The following is a 16819-nucleotide window of genomic DNA, read 5'->3' as shown; positions in this document are numbered from 1 at the left end:
GTTTGGAGGCTGATTATGGGATGGATCCCCGGGTATGGCAGCCTCTAGATGGTCCATCCTTTCGTCTCAGCTCCATACTTTGTCTCTGTAACTCTTTCCATGGGTGTTTTGTTCCCAATTCTAAGAAGGGGCAAAGTGTCCACACTTTGGTCTTCGTTCTTCTTGAGCTTCATGCGTTTTGCAGGTTGTATCTTGTATCTTGGGTGTGACTAAACTCTTGATCTGTTAAATGAAAGTATTGGCTCCATCTGAGCAGCGAGAAGAGCAGGAGGGAGGGGGGTTTGGCAGGTGCTTAACCCGAACCCAGCTGTTCTAGAACACATGAGAAAAGAAGGGGCTACCCTATTGTGATGGTTTGTATATGCTCGGCCCAGGAGATGGCACTATTAGGAGGTGTGACCTTGTTGGAGTAGGTGTGTCACTGTGGGTGTGGGCTTAAGACCTAGCTGCCTGGAATCCAGTATTCTCCTAGCAGCCTTCAGATGATGATGTAGAACTCTCAGCTTCTCCTGCACCATGCCTGCTTGGATGCTGCCATGTTCCTACCTTGATGATAATGGACTGAACCTCTGAACCTGTAAGCCAGCCCCAATCAAATGTTGTCCTTATAAGAGTTGACTTGATCATGGTGTCTGTTCACAGCAGTCAAACACTAACTAAGGATCCTATGTAGAGTTCAGGTGCTGCTCCCACTTAGAAGCCCCAGGACTTTGTGGAGCCTCTTCGGCTCTGTTTCCTCTTCTCTAACGTGGAGACAGTGGCCTCTCCTGGTGGCTTTGCCTATTGAAGTGACAGGGAGAAAACCAGCCAATATGCGGAAACCCCTGCTTTACGTCTGGCACTTGGAGGCGTTTGCCTTGTTTCCGCTCTGGCTCAGGTGAAAGTCCTGGATGCAAAGGACAGAGCTCCTCTGCAAGGGCCAGTGCCCATGACCTTAGTCAGCCCCCTCTGGTCTCTATGTCAGTTGCCGGCCATACATGTGCCCACTTCTTAGCCCTTTGCTCCCCACTGCCCAGGTTGTGTCTATGAGGTGCTGTACTTGGAAATCTCTGTTTAGGAGCTGTCCTGAGCAGTTTCAGGCATCTGTTGCTTTGCCTAATTCTTTTTTTTTAAATTTGAGTTGGAGTCTCGTATAGCTCAGGCTGACCTTGAACTTTTATAGTGTGTGCTTCTGAATGGTGTATGCTGTATGTGTACGTTTGTGTGTGTGTGTGCACACACGTGCCTGCGTGTATACATATGGCTGGCTAGTCAGTGAGTTTATTGGAGACCCGCCTCAGCTCCCGACCACTACCTCCCAACACTGGGATTAGAGGGATGTATAGAATGTGTATGAGTCTTCCATGGGTGCTGGGGATTTGAACTCAGGTCTTCCTGCTTTCATGGCAAGTGCCCTTACCCCATGCATAAGGCTGGCCTCATACCTGAAATCCTCCTGCCTCAGCCTTCCAAGTACCAGCAATGATGGGCGTGTGTCACCACGCCCAGCTCTCTCTCCTTCTCAATTCCCATGGAGAGTGAACAGCAGAGGCGAAATTTTCTGCGGCCACGCCCTTTCCATAGAAAATGAAAGTGCCCATGTTGTCTGTGGTCACTGGCAATCCTGTCCGACCGGCCTGCTCACTTGGGCATGTCTAGTCTTGAATTGGTTTTTTTGTGCTTGTCCTTTTGGGATCAGGAGGGCAGGACTGGGATCAGGCACTGCCATGTGGGTAAATAGGGCCTAGTGCCAGGCTACCAGTTCTTTCATTGGACATAGGGATTGTGGCCAGAGGACTTGGCAAGGTGACATTCTCTCTGCTGATGGCATCTGCTGCCTCAGCCCGAGCCCATCTGTATGGGGTTCTGAGCTTCAAGGTCCTGTCGGTCCACACCGAAGAACAGTGAGGGCTGACTCATGGATGTGGCTAGTCCCACATGGGATGGTGGCCTGGGCCCTTTTGGCTGATCTGGCTCAGGCAAGGGCTACAGAACTGGCTTGGCACAGGGTACCCATGTCCCTGTTCACCCAAGAAGATGCCCGTAGTGTCACGTGATGTACCATGTACCAGAGTGAGCATGTGACAATCTAGAGAGTGAGAGTTGTGAGAGAAACCACCCAAAGATGTGCTGTGCTGAGCCCTCCCCATGATCAATTTTAAGACAGAGTTGTGGATAGGACAGCACCTATGGGCACCAATGCCTAGCCAAGGCAGCAGGGGACAGGAGCAGAATCACAATAGAAGGTGTATGTGTAGTGTGTGCTGTGGTGAGTGTGATTGTTGGTGATTGAGTATATGATTGTGAGTGTGTATATGTGTGTGTATGAGTGTGTATGTGTGTGTATGTGTGTAGTGTGTATGTGTGTGACTGTATGGAGTATATATGTATGTGTGTGGTGAGTGTGTATGTGTAGTGTGTGTGTGATTGTCTGTGAGTATATGATTGTGTGTATGTGAGTATGCATGTGTGTGTGTTTGTGCGAGTGTTTGAATGTATTAGTGTGTGTATGAGTGTGTATGTATATGTGTGAGTGTGTATGTGGTGTGTATGATTGTCTATGACTGAGTATATGATTGTGAGTGTGTATGTATGTGTGTTTGAGTGCGTGTATGAATGTGTATGTATGTGTGTGAGTGTGTATGTGAGTATGTATGTGCGTGTGTGTGTGTGTGTGTGTGGTTGGAGGAGAAGGTACTATCTAGAGTGCTCTTCTGACTCACATAGCCCAGGGCCTCGTGTACCCGCTGCTGTGCCTCCTGAGTCACAATGGATTGAATCCCTGTGGTGTGAGCCAGGATGACCCTCTTAAAGCAAGTGTGGTGTCTGGAGAAGGGATGGACTGAGGTAGACAAGCTTGTGGGCTGTAAGTGTCTTGGCAGGGCTGAATATGTGGTAAAGGGAGGCTTTGCCCTCCCGTGGCTTATTAGACCTTTGAGACGATGGACCCTGTGGAACTGAAATTTCCTCGAGTCTCACACTAGTAAAGGAAAAGGATTCCATCTGGGGCTGACAGCCTGCAGGACCCACCAGCATCCAGGAACAGAACCAAAGATGAGCCCATGGTGTGCATGACCACACTGGACAGCGACTGCTTGGCTCTGCATACCTTTTACCCTCTATTTCAAGTTAAATCTCCTTTCTCTGCTTTTCATTGGCTCTTGTCTGTTTGATTGGCCTACCGGGAACCAGTGGCCGAGCCTGGTTTGTTAAGGCAGCAAGAACTCTGGTTACACCGGTTTCTAGTTTCCATGTCTCTTCTGAGAGGGGTTTGGTCCCATGGTGACTCTTAGACCTGAGCAGGAAGGAAGGGTCCCCAACCTGCTCGCTCTTTCTTTCTTTCTTTCTTTCTTTCTTTCTTTCTTTCTTTCTTTCTTTCTTTCTTTCTTTCTTTCTTTCTTTCTTTTTTTGTTTTTTGTTTTTTGTTTTTTGAGACAGAGTTTCTCTGTATAGCCCTGGCTGTCCTGGAACTCACTCTGTAGACCAGGCTGGCCTCGAACTCAGAAATCCACCTGCCTCTGCCTCCCGAGTGCTGGGATCAAAGGCGTGTGCCACCACGCCCGGCTCCAACCTTCTTTTTCATGTGATCTTTTTTTGCTCTCTGTGGGCCAGGATCAATTTAAAATGCTGGGGTTCATGATATAGTATCAGCACGGAGATAATCCTCCAGTTAGGACCCAGAATACCTGGGGAGCTTCGGAGAGTCCTGCCTTTTCTAGAACCATCTCCCTACCCAGCTGGAAGACCTCAACAGCTCTCCTGAGGTAGGCCCTCAAGGGTCAGGGTTGGTTGCAGGGTGCACTAAGCTTAGCCCTGCTGGTGAAAGACTGCGCTCCCCTGGTTGTGTTCTTTGAAGGATTCATTTAGCTACCTGAGGCCCCACTCCTGCAGTTGTAAAACAGGGATTAAGAGCGTGTCCCCGACAAGGTCTTTTGAAAGGGTCAATGCCACATTGGACATGAAAGCGCTTGGTCTATGGAAACCCGCAGTAGGATTACAGGACGGCTCCAGCAGCCAGCAACATCCGAGCTGCTCCTCTGTGCCAGGGGACTTGCAAAGCTCCATTCAACACACTTCCTTTCCCTGGGGGCAGCCACCCTGTGTCAGAAGGGATGGGCATCACCAGACAGTCAGGACGTTGTGTGAGAAGGGTGGCCGGAAGGCTGGGATGGCCGTGTGACTTACTTCTGGAGGGCCAGGTCCCTACTGCCTGCAGTTGTCTTCTTGCCCCACCAGAGGCTCCTCCATCTCCTTGGGTCCTCTTTGGTGCTCTCAGGGCTCACCATGCATTGGGATCAGGTCTGTATTCATTGGTGTGACTTTTGGGACCCTGTGTGATGCAGCCGCTGGATATCTTTCTTGGCTTTTTCATTTCTTGAGCTGTCGGCTCCCTCTCCGCACTGAACTGATTTCCGTTCAGCTTCGGCCACACACGCACCTGCTTATGCTGGACACACTTTCTGATGTCACCCCTGCACCCCCCCCCCTTCCCCGACTCCTCAGGACTTCTCTAGCATGTTTGTATTGTGACCTTTGTGGATGCCCCCAGACTAAGGCCTCCATGCTTACACTAGTGCCGCCAGCCTTGGGGAAGAACATTGCGTGTCTCCACCCAGGGCTGTGCTTCTGGCAATTTCTCTCCTGCTCTGTGTGGTGTCTGATTGTCCTTCATGTGGCTTGTCATGAAGGAGAAAGAAAAGACTGGCTGGCTGGTGATGGGACTGGGGACAGTGATCCCCTCTGGCCACAGAGGACTAGTAGACTCTTAGCACTATGGTTATCTATGCAACAAGAGACCACGGGGCCTGGAGACCACAGCAACTATGCAGAAGTGACCCAGCCTGGGGACTCTGTCCTCAAGGCAGGACATTTCCAGCCATTCTGAAGAGTGAGTACAGGGTATCCTTCTCTGCAACCAATCAACATCAAGATCTTGTCGGTGTTACTGGGTCATAAATCTGGCTGCAAGCACTGGGAACCTTCTGTGTGCAAAGGGGCCACTGCGGAGACGGAGGCAGAGCACAGCTACTCCAGGAAGTTGTGATGGGTGTGTTGGGGACTCAGCACCATGGGAAGGGTTTTCTCCCCCCTTGGAGGACTTGGGTGACTTCAGGAGAAAGACTTCACCTGACCTGGACCCTGAGGGACTGGGAAGGGTTGGATAGCCGGGAAGAGATGAAAGGCATTTCAGGTGGAAGTGACCACAGGACCAGAGAAGCCTGAAGCAGCAGCAACAAGAGATGCAGGGGTACTTGGGTGAGTGCAGAGAGTGGGGAGACTTGCTGTTTAGAGTGGGTGTCTCTGGGATGGGGAGGCAGCTCGGGAAAGGTAGGAGGGCACGACTAGGTCCTGTGAGAGACTCCCACAGCAGTGGGCAGAGTGGAAGGATGGACGGAAGATGGTACTGGAAGCGTCTTTGGTATTACTAGCTCATGGTTAGCTGGGCTTCCTAAGCAGCGGAGAAACCAAGAGAGCAATGGCAAACAAACAAACAAACAAAAATGCCAGTGTGCACCACAAGACAGAGCCACAAGGACAGGTGTCTAGTTCATGTTGAACACAGAGAAGGGACTGTTCCACTGAGCTATGCCACTAGCTCCCTAGTAAATATTTTGTTTGAGACAGGGTCTTTCTCATAAAGCCCATGTAACCAAAGATGACCTGAGCTTCCCGTCCTCCTGCCTCCAGCTTCCTAGCACTGGGATTTCAGGCTTCTGCTGCCAGACCCAGGTTTGACCCAGGGCCTCATGCATACTGGGCAAGCATCTCACCAACTGAGCAAACCCCCGCCCCTCCTCCCTCGAAACACTTTTTGAGAGAGTAATCAGAAAAAAAAAAAAAATCAGCGACGACCCAGGGGGTTGAGATTAGGAGCCTGTGTGTTTGGAGCTGTGTGTCAAGTAGGCTCATAGTCCACACGTGTGGGCGTCGTGGGGCCCCCGGGGTGAATGTCTCCCCGTGGGGCCAGCTGCCTGGGCTATCTGAATGGTTCTGGCTCTTCCACTTGTCACTCTATTTTCTTAGGATTATATTTGGGACTGGAGAGATGGCTCAGCCCTGAGGAGCACTTGCTGTTCTGGCAGAGGACCTGGGTTCAATTCCTGGTACCCACATGGTGGCTTACCATCATCAATCTATAATGCCAGTTCCAGGAGATGTGGCACCTTCTTTTGGCCTCTGTGGGTGCCAGGTACATACACAGCACACTTAACGTGCACACAGGCAAAACACTTACACATATAAGATAAATATAAATGAACCTTTTAAGAAGGTTATGTGCCCAAAGAAACCCACTGGCATTACTACCTCATCCTTTCATTCATTTATTGATATGGCTTTTTGAGAGTCTTGTTATATAGTCCAGGCTGGTCTTGAACTTGTGATCCTCCTGCCCCAGCCTCCTGAGTGCTGGCATTTTAGGTGTACACCACCATGCCTGGTTAAGTCCTATTTATTTCAACTGAAGAAACAGAAATACACACACACACACACACACACACACACACACACACACCTCTTAGACAACAGGGCTTGGACTTGAAGCTATGTGGCTGGCTCTAGAACCCATGTTCTTAACTTGTATGGCCTTGCCAACCAAACTTGATGAACTAGCCACCTCACAGAGGGAGGGATGCTAAAGGTGCCGGGAGGAAACCTGCCTGTATCATGCATCTCCTTGGGGGCTGAACAACACTTAGCATGTGGTATTCCGGGGTTGGAACGCGCCTTGGGGTTATCTTGTTTGTTTTGTAGGTGGGGGAGGGGACAGTAGCATTTGTGGATTCCCCATCCCCACCCCTACCCCCACCCCCACCCCACCCCCGGTGTCACAGTTGAGGGGGTCAACAGCCTTCTCTGGTGCCATGTTCCCTCCAGGCTGCATCAGTGGGTCGATCATCCAGGCCACCAGTTTCTTGCTCTGCCATGCCCAGCCAGGCTGGAGCTGAACCGAACTCCCCTTGAACTCAGCCTAATTCTTCTCCCTTCCTGTCCTTCCCCCAGATTGATAAGTATCTGTATGCCATGCGGCTCTCTGATGAAATTCTGATAGATATCCTGACACGCTTCAAGAAGGAGATGAAGAATGGCCTCTCCCGGGACTATAACCCAACAGCCTCCGTCAAGATGCTGCCGACCTTTGTCCGGTCCATTCCGGATGGCTCAGGTGAGTCTCTGAGAGGTCTGGGAGGCTCCAGCTCTGTGAGCTGAATGCTCTGTGAAACCTGTCTTTCCAACAGATGAGCTCATGTGTTCATGTTACCCATTCACAATTCTATCCATTGATCCAACTTCACCCTCTGTCCTTCTATCCACTCACCCACCCACCCATTTACCCACCCACTTACCTACCCAACACCCATCCATCCATCCACCCATTTATCCACTCACTCACTCACCCACCCACCCACCATTCCCTCGTTACCCCATTGAGCCAGTTATCCCTCCCACCATCCATACATCAACCCATGTGTCGTATGCCTGCCGAACATTTACCATGCGCCAGGTGCCGATGACACCACACTCGACAATGCTGACTTACCTAACCCACAGGATTATGTGACACTGGTAACGTCCAGCATTTAGGACTTTTCAGGTGCCATGGGGGTCATCATCTCTTCTGTAAAGCAAGGGTTTGTTCTGGGAGAATCCCAGGCATCAGGTCACCTTTCCTGTGGCCAGGTGGGTCTTGGGCTCAGAGGTGGGACATTTCAAGTCCTCATTTGGACAAATTCCCTACAAAATAAGTTAAGGTAGCCCCAAGAATTCCCCTCTTAATCTGCATTCTTGTGGCTCCTGCCTGCTTCACGGAGTCGAAGGACTCCTCAAGGACTGGCAAAGTTGCTTTTTGGGGAATTAGCATCTGCTCTTTGCTGCCCAGTAGCAGCTGCGAGGTCCTGGCTTCATTTGCTCGCTGGCAGCCATTTTGCCCCGCCAATTTGTAGTTGACTACTAGTTTGCAAAGGTGGATGCTGAAGCCACACCATCACTAGAATGGGGGTTCACCCACTCTAAGCCATGAGGGGAGCTACATTCCAGGAAGTCAAGTTTCTTTTTTGAGTTTACACCTATGGGCGTGGCCTACACACTTCCGAGATTTCTTTCCCCAGCTTTGGAGGCCTCGATTTTCAGTCTTGTCTAGCAGATTTTAAGAAGTAGTTCGTGTACCGATCCCAGCAAAGGGCAAATGCTGGGCTTGCTGTGTGTGCAATCTGGCTGGAGCCAGAATAGTCCTGGCTATACCTGGCCTTGAGAATGTCCGCAATGAGTCTTAGGACCGGTTACCACTTGGTGGCGTTGGGATTCACCGTCCCCACACTGGTGTCTCTGTCTCTGATGATGTCTTTGTTCAAGAATTGAACTGGATCCACTCAGGACCTTTTTGTCTGTTCAGGGGTTGGTTCAGCTTTTGAAGCGGTTCTGGCTGGCCGAGTGACCCTGGCTGCTGTTTCCTGAGTGTGTTCCGGTGCCTGTGGCTGGGGATGGGAGCCCCTTGTGTTCACTCTCAGTTTTTCTCAGCCCTGGATTGACCCACAAGCAGGAAAAGAATCTGTCCCGTGTCTGAGCTGAGGTCAGCCGGTGACTTTGGTCCTCTGAGTCGGGAGGGAGTGGGAGTGGCGAGTGAGCTGGGCTTGGGAACTTGGAAGGTGATTGTGAGCCTGTGTAACCAGGAAGGAGGAGCTGGGAGTGAGAGGAGGAAGTTCTTTCTGAACTTGTGTCTCCCACCAGTGCCCTCCTAGTACCCTTAGTACCCCTCCCCCGCCGTGGCCCCTCCCCCTCCTTTCCCACCATCCATTTCCAGGGTTTAGGGTCTCAGAGTGGGACAGTAGTAACCTGGACACTTTTCCCCCCCAGTTAAGTTTCCAGACCAGGCCCACACATTCAGGGAATACCCTGTTCTCTAGTTCCTGGAGACAGATCCCCCCTGTCCCCCTCCCCCCCCCAATACCAAAGCTCCTGGGCAGTTGAGCACAGAGGGATCTGTTTGCTTCAGCACAACCGCTTCCCCAGAATGCTTCCACATCTCATTTATCTGGAATCTCTTATTCTTAAAAAGCCTCTGAAACCTGGATTGTTTTGTATAGCGTTCCTGTCGCCCCTCCCCTGCTTCCTTTCAGTTATTCGAATCTCATAATCAGCCCTGCGGCATTTTTTTTTCTTCATTAATGTTTCATCAGATAATGGCGTGTCTCACAAGCAGTGGTATCTTAACCGTGATGAGTCACGAAGCTATGCACAGAGCTATGCACCCGGTATGGGGATACAGTTGGGACACAGTCACAGGGTTTGGGGAATCTGAGGCAGCAGTCTGGGCCTTCAGCCTCCTTCCCCCCAACCCCCTTCCTCTGATGCCGATAGGATCAATACAGATCAGTATTAATAAGAAGAGTGAGGAAAGGAGAAGGTGAATCCATCCATTTATCCATCTATCCTATCTATCTATCTATCTATCTATCTATCTATCTATCTATCTGGAACTCACCTTCCTCTGACACCCCCCCCCAAGTGCTGGGATTAAAGGTATGAAGTTTGTTTGTTTGTTTCCCATATGTATGAATGTTTTGCCTGCATGTAATGTGTGTATGTGCTCCACGTACTTGGGTCCTGTGAAGTCAGAAGAGGGCATCAGATGCCCTGCAACTGGAGTTGTGGAAGGTTACGAATCATCAGGTGGGTGCTGGAGACAGAACCTGGGTGCTCCACAAGAGCAGTCCCTGCCCTTGACCCCTGAGCGGTCTCTCCAGCCCCCCTTGGATGTTTTTAATGGACAGTATTCCCCGTGCAGTTTCTCTCCGCTGACTCTCATTCCTGAGGGTTCCCCCTGCCCCATTTAGTGCAAAAGGTATTGTAGATCTTGGTTAGCCTGGGAGCTATGGGATTCTATACATGTTTGGATGTTTGTTTCCCTGTCATGGGTCACAGCAAGTTCTTTACAAAGGAGAAGCCACAAGACAGTTTTCTGAAAACATACGGGCATACCATTATCTTTTTCCATTCGAAGCAGAAAGATTTATTTGAGTATCTTTCCTTTCCTTTCCTTTCCTTTCCTTTCCTTTCCTTTCCTTTCCTTTCCTTTCCTTTCCTTTCCTTTCCTTTCCTTTCCTTTCCTTTTCTTTTCTNCCTTTCCTTTCCTTTCCTTTCCTTTCCTTTTCTTTTCTTTTCTTCCTCTCCTTTCCTTTCTTTTCTTTTTCTCTCTTTTCTTTTCTTTTCTTTTTTTTTTTTTTTTTGAGACCTGTAGGCCTAGGAACTCCTATAAATCAGGGCTGGCCTTGAACTCACAGAGATCCACCCGCCCTGCTGGGGTTGAAGTTGAGGGCCGCCACATGCTATTTCCCTTCTGTTTGAGACGGGGTCTGCTATAGCACTGGCCACCTTGGAAGCTGCTGTGCACCTGAGGGTGACTTGAAGTTCGGGTGGCACCCAGCTTTCATGGCTGCTTCAGGTGGAGTTGAGGATAAGGACTGTCATCAGAGCTGGCTTACAGGCAGCTCACTCCCAGAGCCGGGCACTCCCTGAAGGCGGCAGTTTCTATTTGTCGTGTATTCCAGCACAGGCTGGGGCTCGGAGGCACCTGCATCTGTGTTTGCTTTCCATTATTTTCTGCTAATAATGACCATCATTAGAAGGGCAGAGAGGTGCAAGGCCCTTCAGAGTGCTGCTTAATGAGCCTCCTCTTGAAGAGCGGCTCTTTCCCTACAGCACTATGGGAAACGCGGGGAGGGATTAGGGCAGGAGGCCCCGTGGGGGCGGGGAGAGGCCGATTTGAAACTAAAGACACAAAGAGGAAGTTGGACAGAAGCCTGAACTCCAAGTAAGAGGAGGTAGAGAGAAGTAAAATCCAAACTAATGGAAAAGGCTCCAGCATTCTGACTCTAGTTCAGCATGACCTTGGAGAACTTACTTCAGTCTCAGCCTCCCTTTGCCTCTTCTGTTAAATGGGTGTGAGGGAGTCTGGTGACACGTACTTATGATTCCAGCCTTTGGGAAGGCTAAGGCAGGAGAAATGCCATGAGTTCCTCTGTTTATTTTTTTATTTTTTAAAATTGATTGAGGGGCTGGAGAGATGGCTCAGCAATTAAGAGTCCTGACTGCTCTTCCAGAGGTCCTGAGTTCAGTTCCCAACAACCACATGGTGGCTCACAACCATCTGTAATGGAATCGATGCCCTTTTCTGGTGTGTCTGAAGACAGCTACTGCATACTCATATACATAAAATAAATACATCTTAAATTTTTTTGAATGAACCTAATAACATAATAAACAGAAAACTAAAGGCATAGTTCTCGCTCTGATTGCTGTAAAAGACGGGATTAAGTGGAAGGGCCTGTAGGGTACTGTAAGAAGCATACAAATTCTATCAGCATCGCCCACACACTCTAGTTTGTTGGGAGGGCCTTGCTGTAGGCCCTCAGCTATGGGACCCCTGTCCTGGGGCTGTGTAAGCCCAGCCTCTGCCAGGATGAGGGTTTTAGAGCTCGCTGGTATTGCTGATATTGTGGAAGGAGACAGAAGGGGAAACACAACCAATGCTCTCTCACCCCCATCCTCTCCTAACCGGCCACATAGGAAGGGTGAGCCTGAAATGGGCCGGCTGGGCTGGCATTCGCTCGTCATCTGAGCACTCAGGAAGTGCAGGCGGGAAGATCAGAAGTTCAAGGTCACCTTCAGCTGCAGAGCAACTTCAAGACAAGACAGTGCTATGTGTGACCTTGTCAGAGAGGACAGGATGGATGGATAGGAAGGTAAACAGGCAGGCTGGTGTGTGCCTATAATCCAGCTACATAAGAGGCTTAGGCAGGAGAGGAGGAAACTGAGTTTGACCTAAGTAAATGCCAGGCATCCAACAGAGCTTACCAAATGCCCTGCGGCACTTACCTGAAGTCATTTCTCTTTGTCCCTGGCCTGGCAGACTATGAGAACAAGCAGACCTTGTTCTCCTGCCGAGCCAGCTTATTACACTCAGATTGTCTGCCGTCTGCAGACTCCTGCTGCAAGGGGAGTGGGTGAAATCACCCTGTCTCAAACTTGCTTATCACTTATGAGGTTGGAGACAGCTTGCAGACATCAAACAAACAAACAAACAAACAAACAACCCAACCAATCAACCAAACCCAAAGAGCATTGAATATTTTTTGAGTCTGAGAGGGGAGGGCCCCATGGCCACTGGTGGGACCATTTTGCTTGGAGCTTCCTCCATATGCCGTGGCATGGACTTAATATTTTTCTAGCATTTCTGGGCTGTAAAAGTGATTTTCAAACAGGGGTGGCAACTGTTTCTTCTCAGCCACCACACAACACATTGAAGATGGAACTGGAGACAGCACAGGTAGAGGGGACCCTGCCTCAGAGAGACCCCCTTGGCTCTCAGCAGCCACCAGTCAGGTACCTCTCAGATCCACCATCTCCTTTACTGTCACCCAGACTGGGTTACTTTTGGTTTTTTATATTTTAACTCTGTCCTGGCCATTGTCACGGTCACCCTTTCTGATCCTGCCTGAACTCCCTGGAACCTTGCTGGACCGATCCTGTTTCAAAGGCTGAGTGGACATGGTTGGAGGGGCAGGATAGGGTGGGATGGGCCAGTCCAGGGTGCCTGAGCTTTGGTGACAGGAAACCTGTTTTCTTTTATTCATCTGACCACGAGACCCAGTTGGCAACTAAAAAAAATTTCCAGTTACAAAAGTTGATAATGAATCAATTATAGGTATATATCCACTGTATAAAAGAGAATACTATATGTTGGCGGGAAAGAAAAATTACTTCAAAAATAAAAAGAAGGCCACGTATGGTGACACATGAACTTAACCCCAGCACTCAGGAAGAAGAGGCTGGGGATTTCTGAGTTCGAGGCCAGCCTGGTCTACCTAGAGAATTCCTGGCCATCCAGGGTTACACAGCTAAGAACCTGTTTCAAAACAAAACAAAGTAAAACCCAAAACAAATAAAATATACAGGTAGACAGAGACACAGTTTCATGGTCGGTTGACTTTTGGCAGGGATGCCAAGGCTACTCAGCAAGGGACAAGAGTCCCTTCAGCTAGCAGTAGCCAGAAGCCGAATGTCCACAAAGAACCCTGTTGTAGCCTTACCTCATACCCTGTACAAAACATTAGCTCTGAGCAGATCAAAGACCTAAGTGGAAGAGCTGGTGCCATCAAACTCCTAAAAGAAAAACAGATGCGACTGTTTCGACCTTGCATTGGGCGGTTGAATCTTACACACAGCACAGCCCTAAACGGCAAAACCAGAAACTGATGGCCCTTGGTGAGACCGAGTAGCCCAACGGCCAGCACCACAGAAATAACCAGAAAATCTAAACCTGTCACTGCTTCCTTATTGTTACTGATTCATAACTTAGATTTATTTAATATTCTTGTGGAAGTGGTGTGCGTGTGTGTGGAGGTGGGCACATACCATGGTGCATGTGTTGAGCTCAGGACAATCATGTGGCGTGGACTCTCTCCTCCCACCTTTATTGGGGGTGGGGGGGGGAGTCCAGGTATTGAACCCAGGTCTTCAGGCTTGCACTGAAAGGGCTTTACCCATCTCAGCAGCCCTGTTGTTAGTGTGCATATGAGCATATGTGTGAGTGCATGTGGAAGCATGCCCATTGCATGTGTGGGAGCCAGAGGTCAGCTTCAGGTGTCATCCTTCAGGTATGTCAGTCTTTTTGACGCAGAGTTTTTCATTGGTCTGGGGCCTAACAAGTAGGCTGGGCTGGCTGGCCAGTGAGCACCCGGGATCCCCGGTGCTGGATTACAGATGTGTGCGATAAACGCATCACTGCACCTAGCTTCTTTCACATGGGTTCTGGGGATTGAACTCAGGTCCTCATGCTTGCCTGTCAACCACTTTATTGAGTTATCCATCTAGCCATTCCTCTTACCCTCCCTCTCTTCCTCCCTTCCTTCCTTCCTTCCTTCCTTCCTTCCTTCCTTCCTTCCTTCCTTCCTTTCTCCCTCTTTCTTTCTCCTTGTAGAGACTGAACTTATGTGTGGCTTGAAAGAGAACAGCTCCCATAGACTCATATGTTTGAATGCCAGGTCCCCACCTAGTGGAACTGTTTAGGAAGGATTAGGAGGTGTGGCCTTGCTGAAGGAGGTGTGGCCTTGCTGAAGGAGGTGTGTCACTGGTGATAAGCTTTGAGGTTTCAAAAGCACAGAGCAGGCCCTGTCTCTGTTCTCTCTCTCTCTCTCTCTCTCTCTCTCTCTCTCTCTCTCTCTCTCTCTCGCCTACAGATCAAATATAAAATTCAGCTACTGCTCCTATCTGTCTGCTTCCTGCCATGATCACTAATCCTCTAAACTGTAAGCCACCTCCAATTAAATGTTTTCTTTTATAAGAGCTGCCGTGGTCATGGTGTCTCTTCACAGCAACAGGACAGTGACTAGACAACCTCAGGCAAGCTAAACACACGCTCCACTATCAAGCTACATTCCTGGCCTTACGTCAATCAAGCAATCAATCAATTAACCAATTAATTAATTAACTAACGCATAGCATGCTTGTGGAGGTCAGAGGACAACTCCCTCGAGTCTTCTCTCTCCTTCTACCTTGTTGAGTCAGATCCTCTTGTTTCCTTTCCTGCTTTGTACACTTCAGGCTGGCTAGTGCATAGGCTTCCAGCCTGCTCCCTGGTCTCTGCCTCCCAACTGGACAAAGCAGTGGGATTACAGATGTGCATCACTGTGTCTGTCACTGGTTTGGGGGGATTGGGGGATCAAATGTGGATTTTCAGGCTTGAATGACTGGTGTTTTACTCACTGAGCCATCTGCCTGGCCCCAACATATCTAATGTTTAAAGGCACCTCCCACTCATTTTGGTACCATCGAAGGGTGCGAATGGGCAGAAAGTAAGTAGATAGATGGCGTTCTAACACCAGCCTTTATCAGAGAGATGCAAGAGATGGTGAAAAATGGCCTCATACACGCATTACTGAAGATATGGACAAACTAGAGGTTTCTTTTGTTATGGATAATGACAGAAAGTGGTACAGCCTCTTTGTCAGGCCTTATCAGACAGTGTGACTCTCAAACACACGTGAGAGAAAGGAAAGACGCTTGTCCACACACAAATGTGTGTGCCAATGTGCTTAGCAGTGGTTTTTAAAAAATTAATTAATTTATTAATTTATTCACTTTACATCCTGATTGTAGTTCCCATTTCCTAATCCCTTCTCACCTTCACTTCTGAGGAGGAGGATGTCCCTTCTGGGGAACTAACCCACCCCGGCACCTCAAGCCACTTCGGGACTAGGTGCATCCTTGCCCGCTGAGGCCAGACAAGGCAGACCAGTTAGGGGATCAAGATCCACAGGCAGGCAGCAGAGGTCAGGATAAGCCCCTGCTCCAGTTGTTGGGGGACATATATGTAGACCAAGCTGCACCTCTGCTACATATATATGGGAGTCGGGATAGGGGGCTAGGTCCAGCCTTTGCATGCTGTTTTGGTTGGTGGTTCAGTCTCTGTGAGCCCCCCAAGGGTCCAGGTTAGCTGACTTTCTTGCTCTTCTTATGGAGTCCCCATCTCTGGGACCCGCAGTCCTTTCCCTCAGCTCTTCTACAAGACTTCCTGAGCTTCGTCTAACATTTGGCTGTGGGTCTCTGCATCTGTTTCCTGTCAGCTGCTGAGGGAAGCCTCTCAGAGGAGAGTCCGGCTAGGTTCCTGTCTGTGAATCCAGGCTGACAGACCCAAACATAGCCTGAGGATCCAAGAAAGTTGAAGGAGGAGGGCAGGTCTGCAGTGTGTCCCTGTGGATCCCCTGAGGACTGCTCATTCCTAGCAGTGTTAATCACAGTCTGAAGTGCAAACAGCCCATGTCCGTTGGTTCAGGAAGGAATGTGTGAAGTATGGTCCGTGCAGACAGTGGGATACGTGGTGGCACATGCCGTTAATCCCAGCATTTGACAGGCAGAGGCAGAGGTAGGCAGATTTCTGAGTTTGAGGCCAGCCTGGACTACAGAGTGAGTTCCAGGATAGCCAGGGCTACACAGAGAAACCCTGTCTCCAAAAAACCAAAAAACCAAGAAAAAAAAAATGGAACTCGCATGGACAGTCTAACGTAGAATCAGGCTAGACACATTTTGCTAAGTGAAAAAAGCCAGTCAAAAGGAACCATTTGTGTTTAATACCCAGAAAAGAGTTTTCGGAATCCATTTGTCTGTCTGCCTGCCTGCCTGCCTGCCTCTCTGTCTGTCTATATCTATCTATTTATTGTTTATGGTGCTATGGATCAACCTCAGGACCTCACATATCCTGGGCAAGCAAGCACTTTACCACTGGGCTACATCACCAACCTTTGGCTTTTAAAAATATAATAATAATAATAATCCCTTTAAAAAAGTAGATAGTATTATTTACACCACCCCCTTTTGAGACAAGTTTTTACTGTGTAGCCCAGGTTAGCCTCACACTCTCAATCTTCTTGTCTTAGCCTAAGTAAGTACTAGGATCACAGGCATGCACCGCCATACTTGACTTGGACCGCACATGCACCTTGAGTGGATGGTTTCTTTGTTATGTGTCCCAGATTGCAGGTTGTGTGTGGGTAATCGTTTTCAGGGTAGGTGCCACCAGGCTAATATTGATAGTCATGGGAATGGGAGCTATTGGGACTTTCGGAGGCAAGGGCAGCTGGCCTGGTGACACAGGCTGCAACGTGGATGAGCCCCGGGGACGTTACAGTAAGTGAAAGGTGCCAGCCACAAAGAGACAAGGCATGCCCGATTCCACCTATATGAAATGTCCAGATCTCTCCGAGAAGAAAGTGGGGGTTCCTAGGGACGGGAGGGGGTGAGGAATTACTGCTTAACGGTTACCAAGTCATGTTGGGGTGATATC

The 16819-nt window shown here is 49.4% G+C and overlaps 1 protein-coding gene across 1 annotated transcript in view; it reads left to right on the top strand.

Annotated features, from left to right (window-relative positions):
* Nucleotides 1-16819, top strand: part of Hk1 (hexokinase 1) — a 71924-nt gene that overhangs the window by 18204 nt on the left and 36901 nt on the right. The window contains exon 2 of the mRNA XM_029482970.1: nt 6982-7144. Coding sequence (XP_029338830.1) covers nt 6982-7144 — 163 coding nt within the window. The remainder of the gene's footprint in view (nt 1-6981; nt 7145-16819) is intronic.

The sequence above is a fragment of the Mus caroli genome, chromosome 10, assembly GCF_900094665.2.
Source record: "Mus caroli chromosome 10, CAROLI_EIJ_v1.1, whole genome shotgun sequence".
NCBI classification, from domain to species: domain Eukaryota; kingdom Metazoa; phylum Chordata; class Mammalia; order Rodentia; family Muridae; genus Mus; species Mus caroli.
Note: the sequence above shows the minus strand (reverse complement) of the source record. Positions and strands in the feature narration are given on the sequence as shown.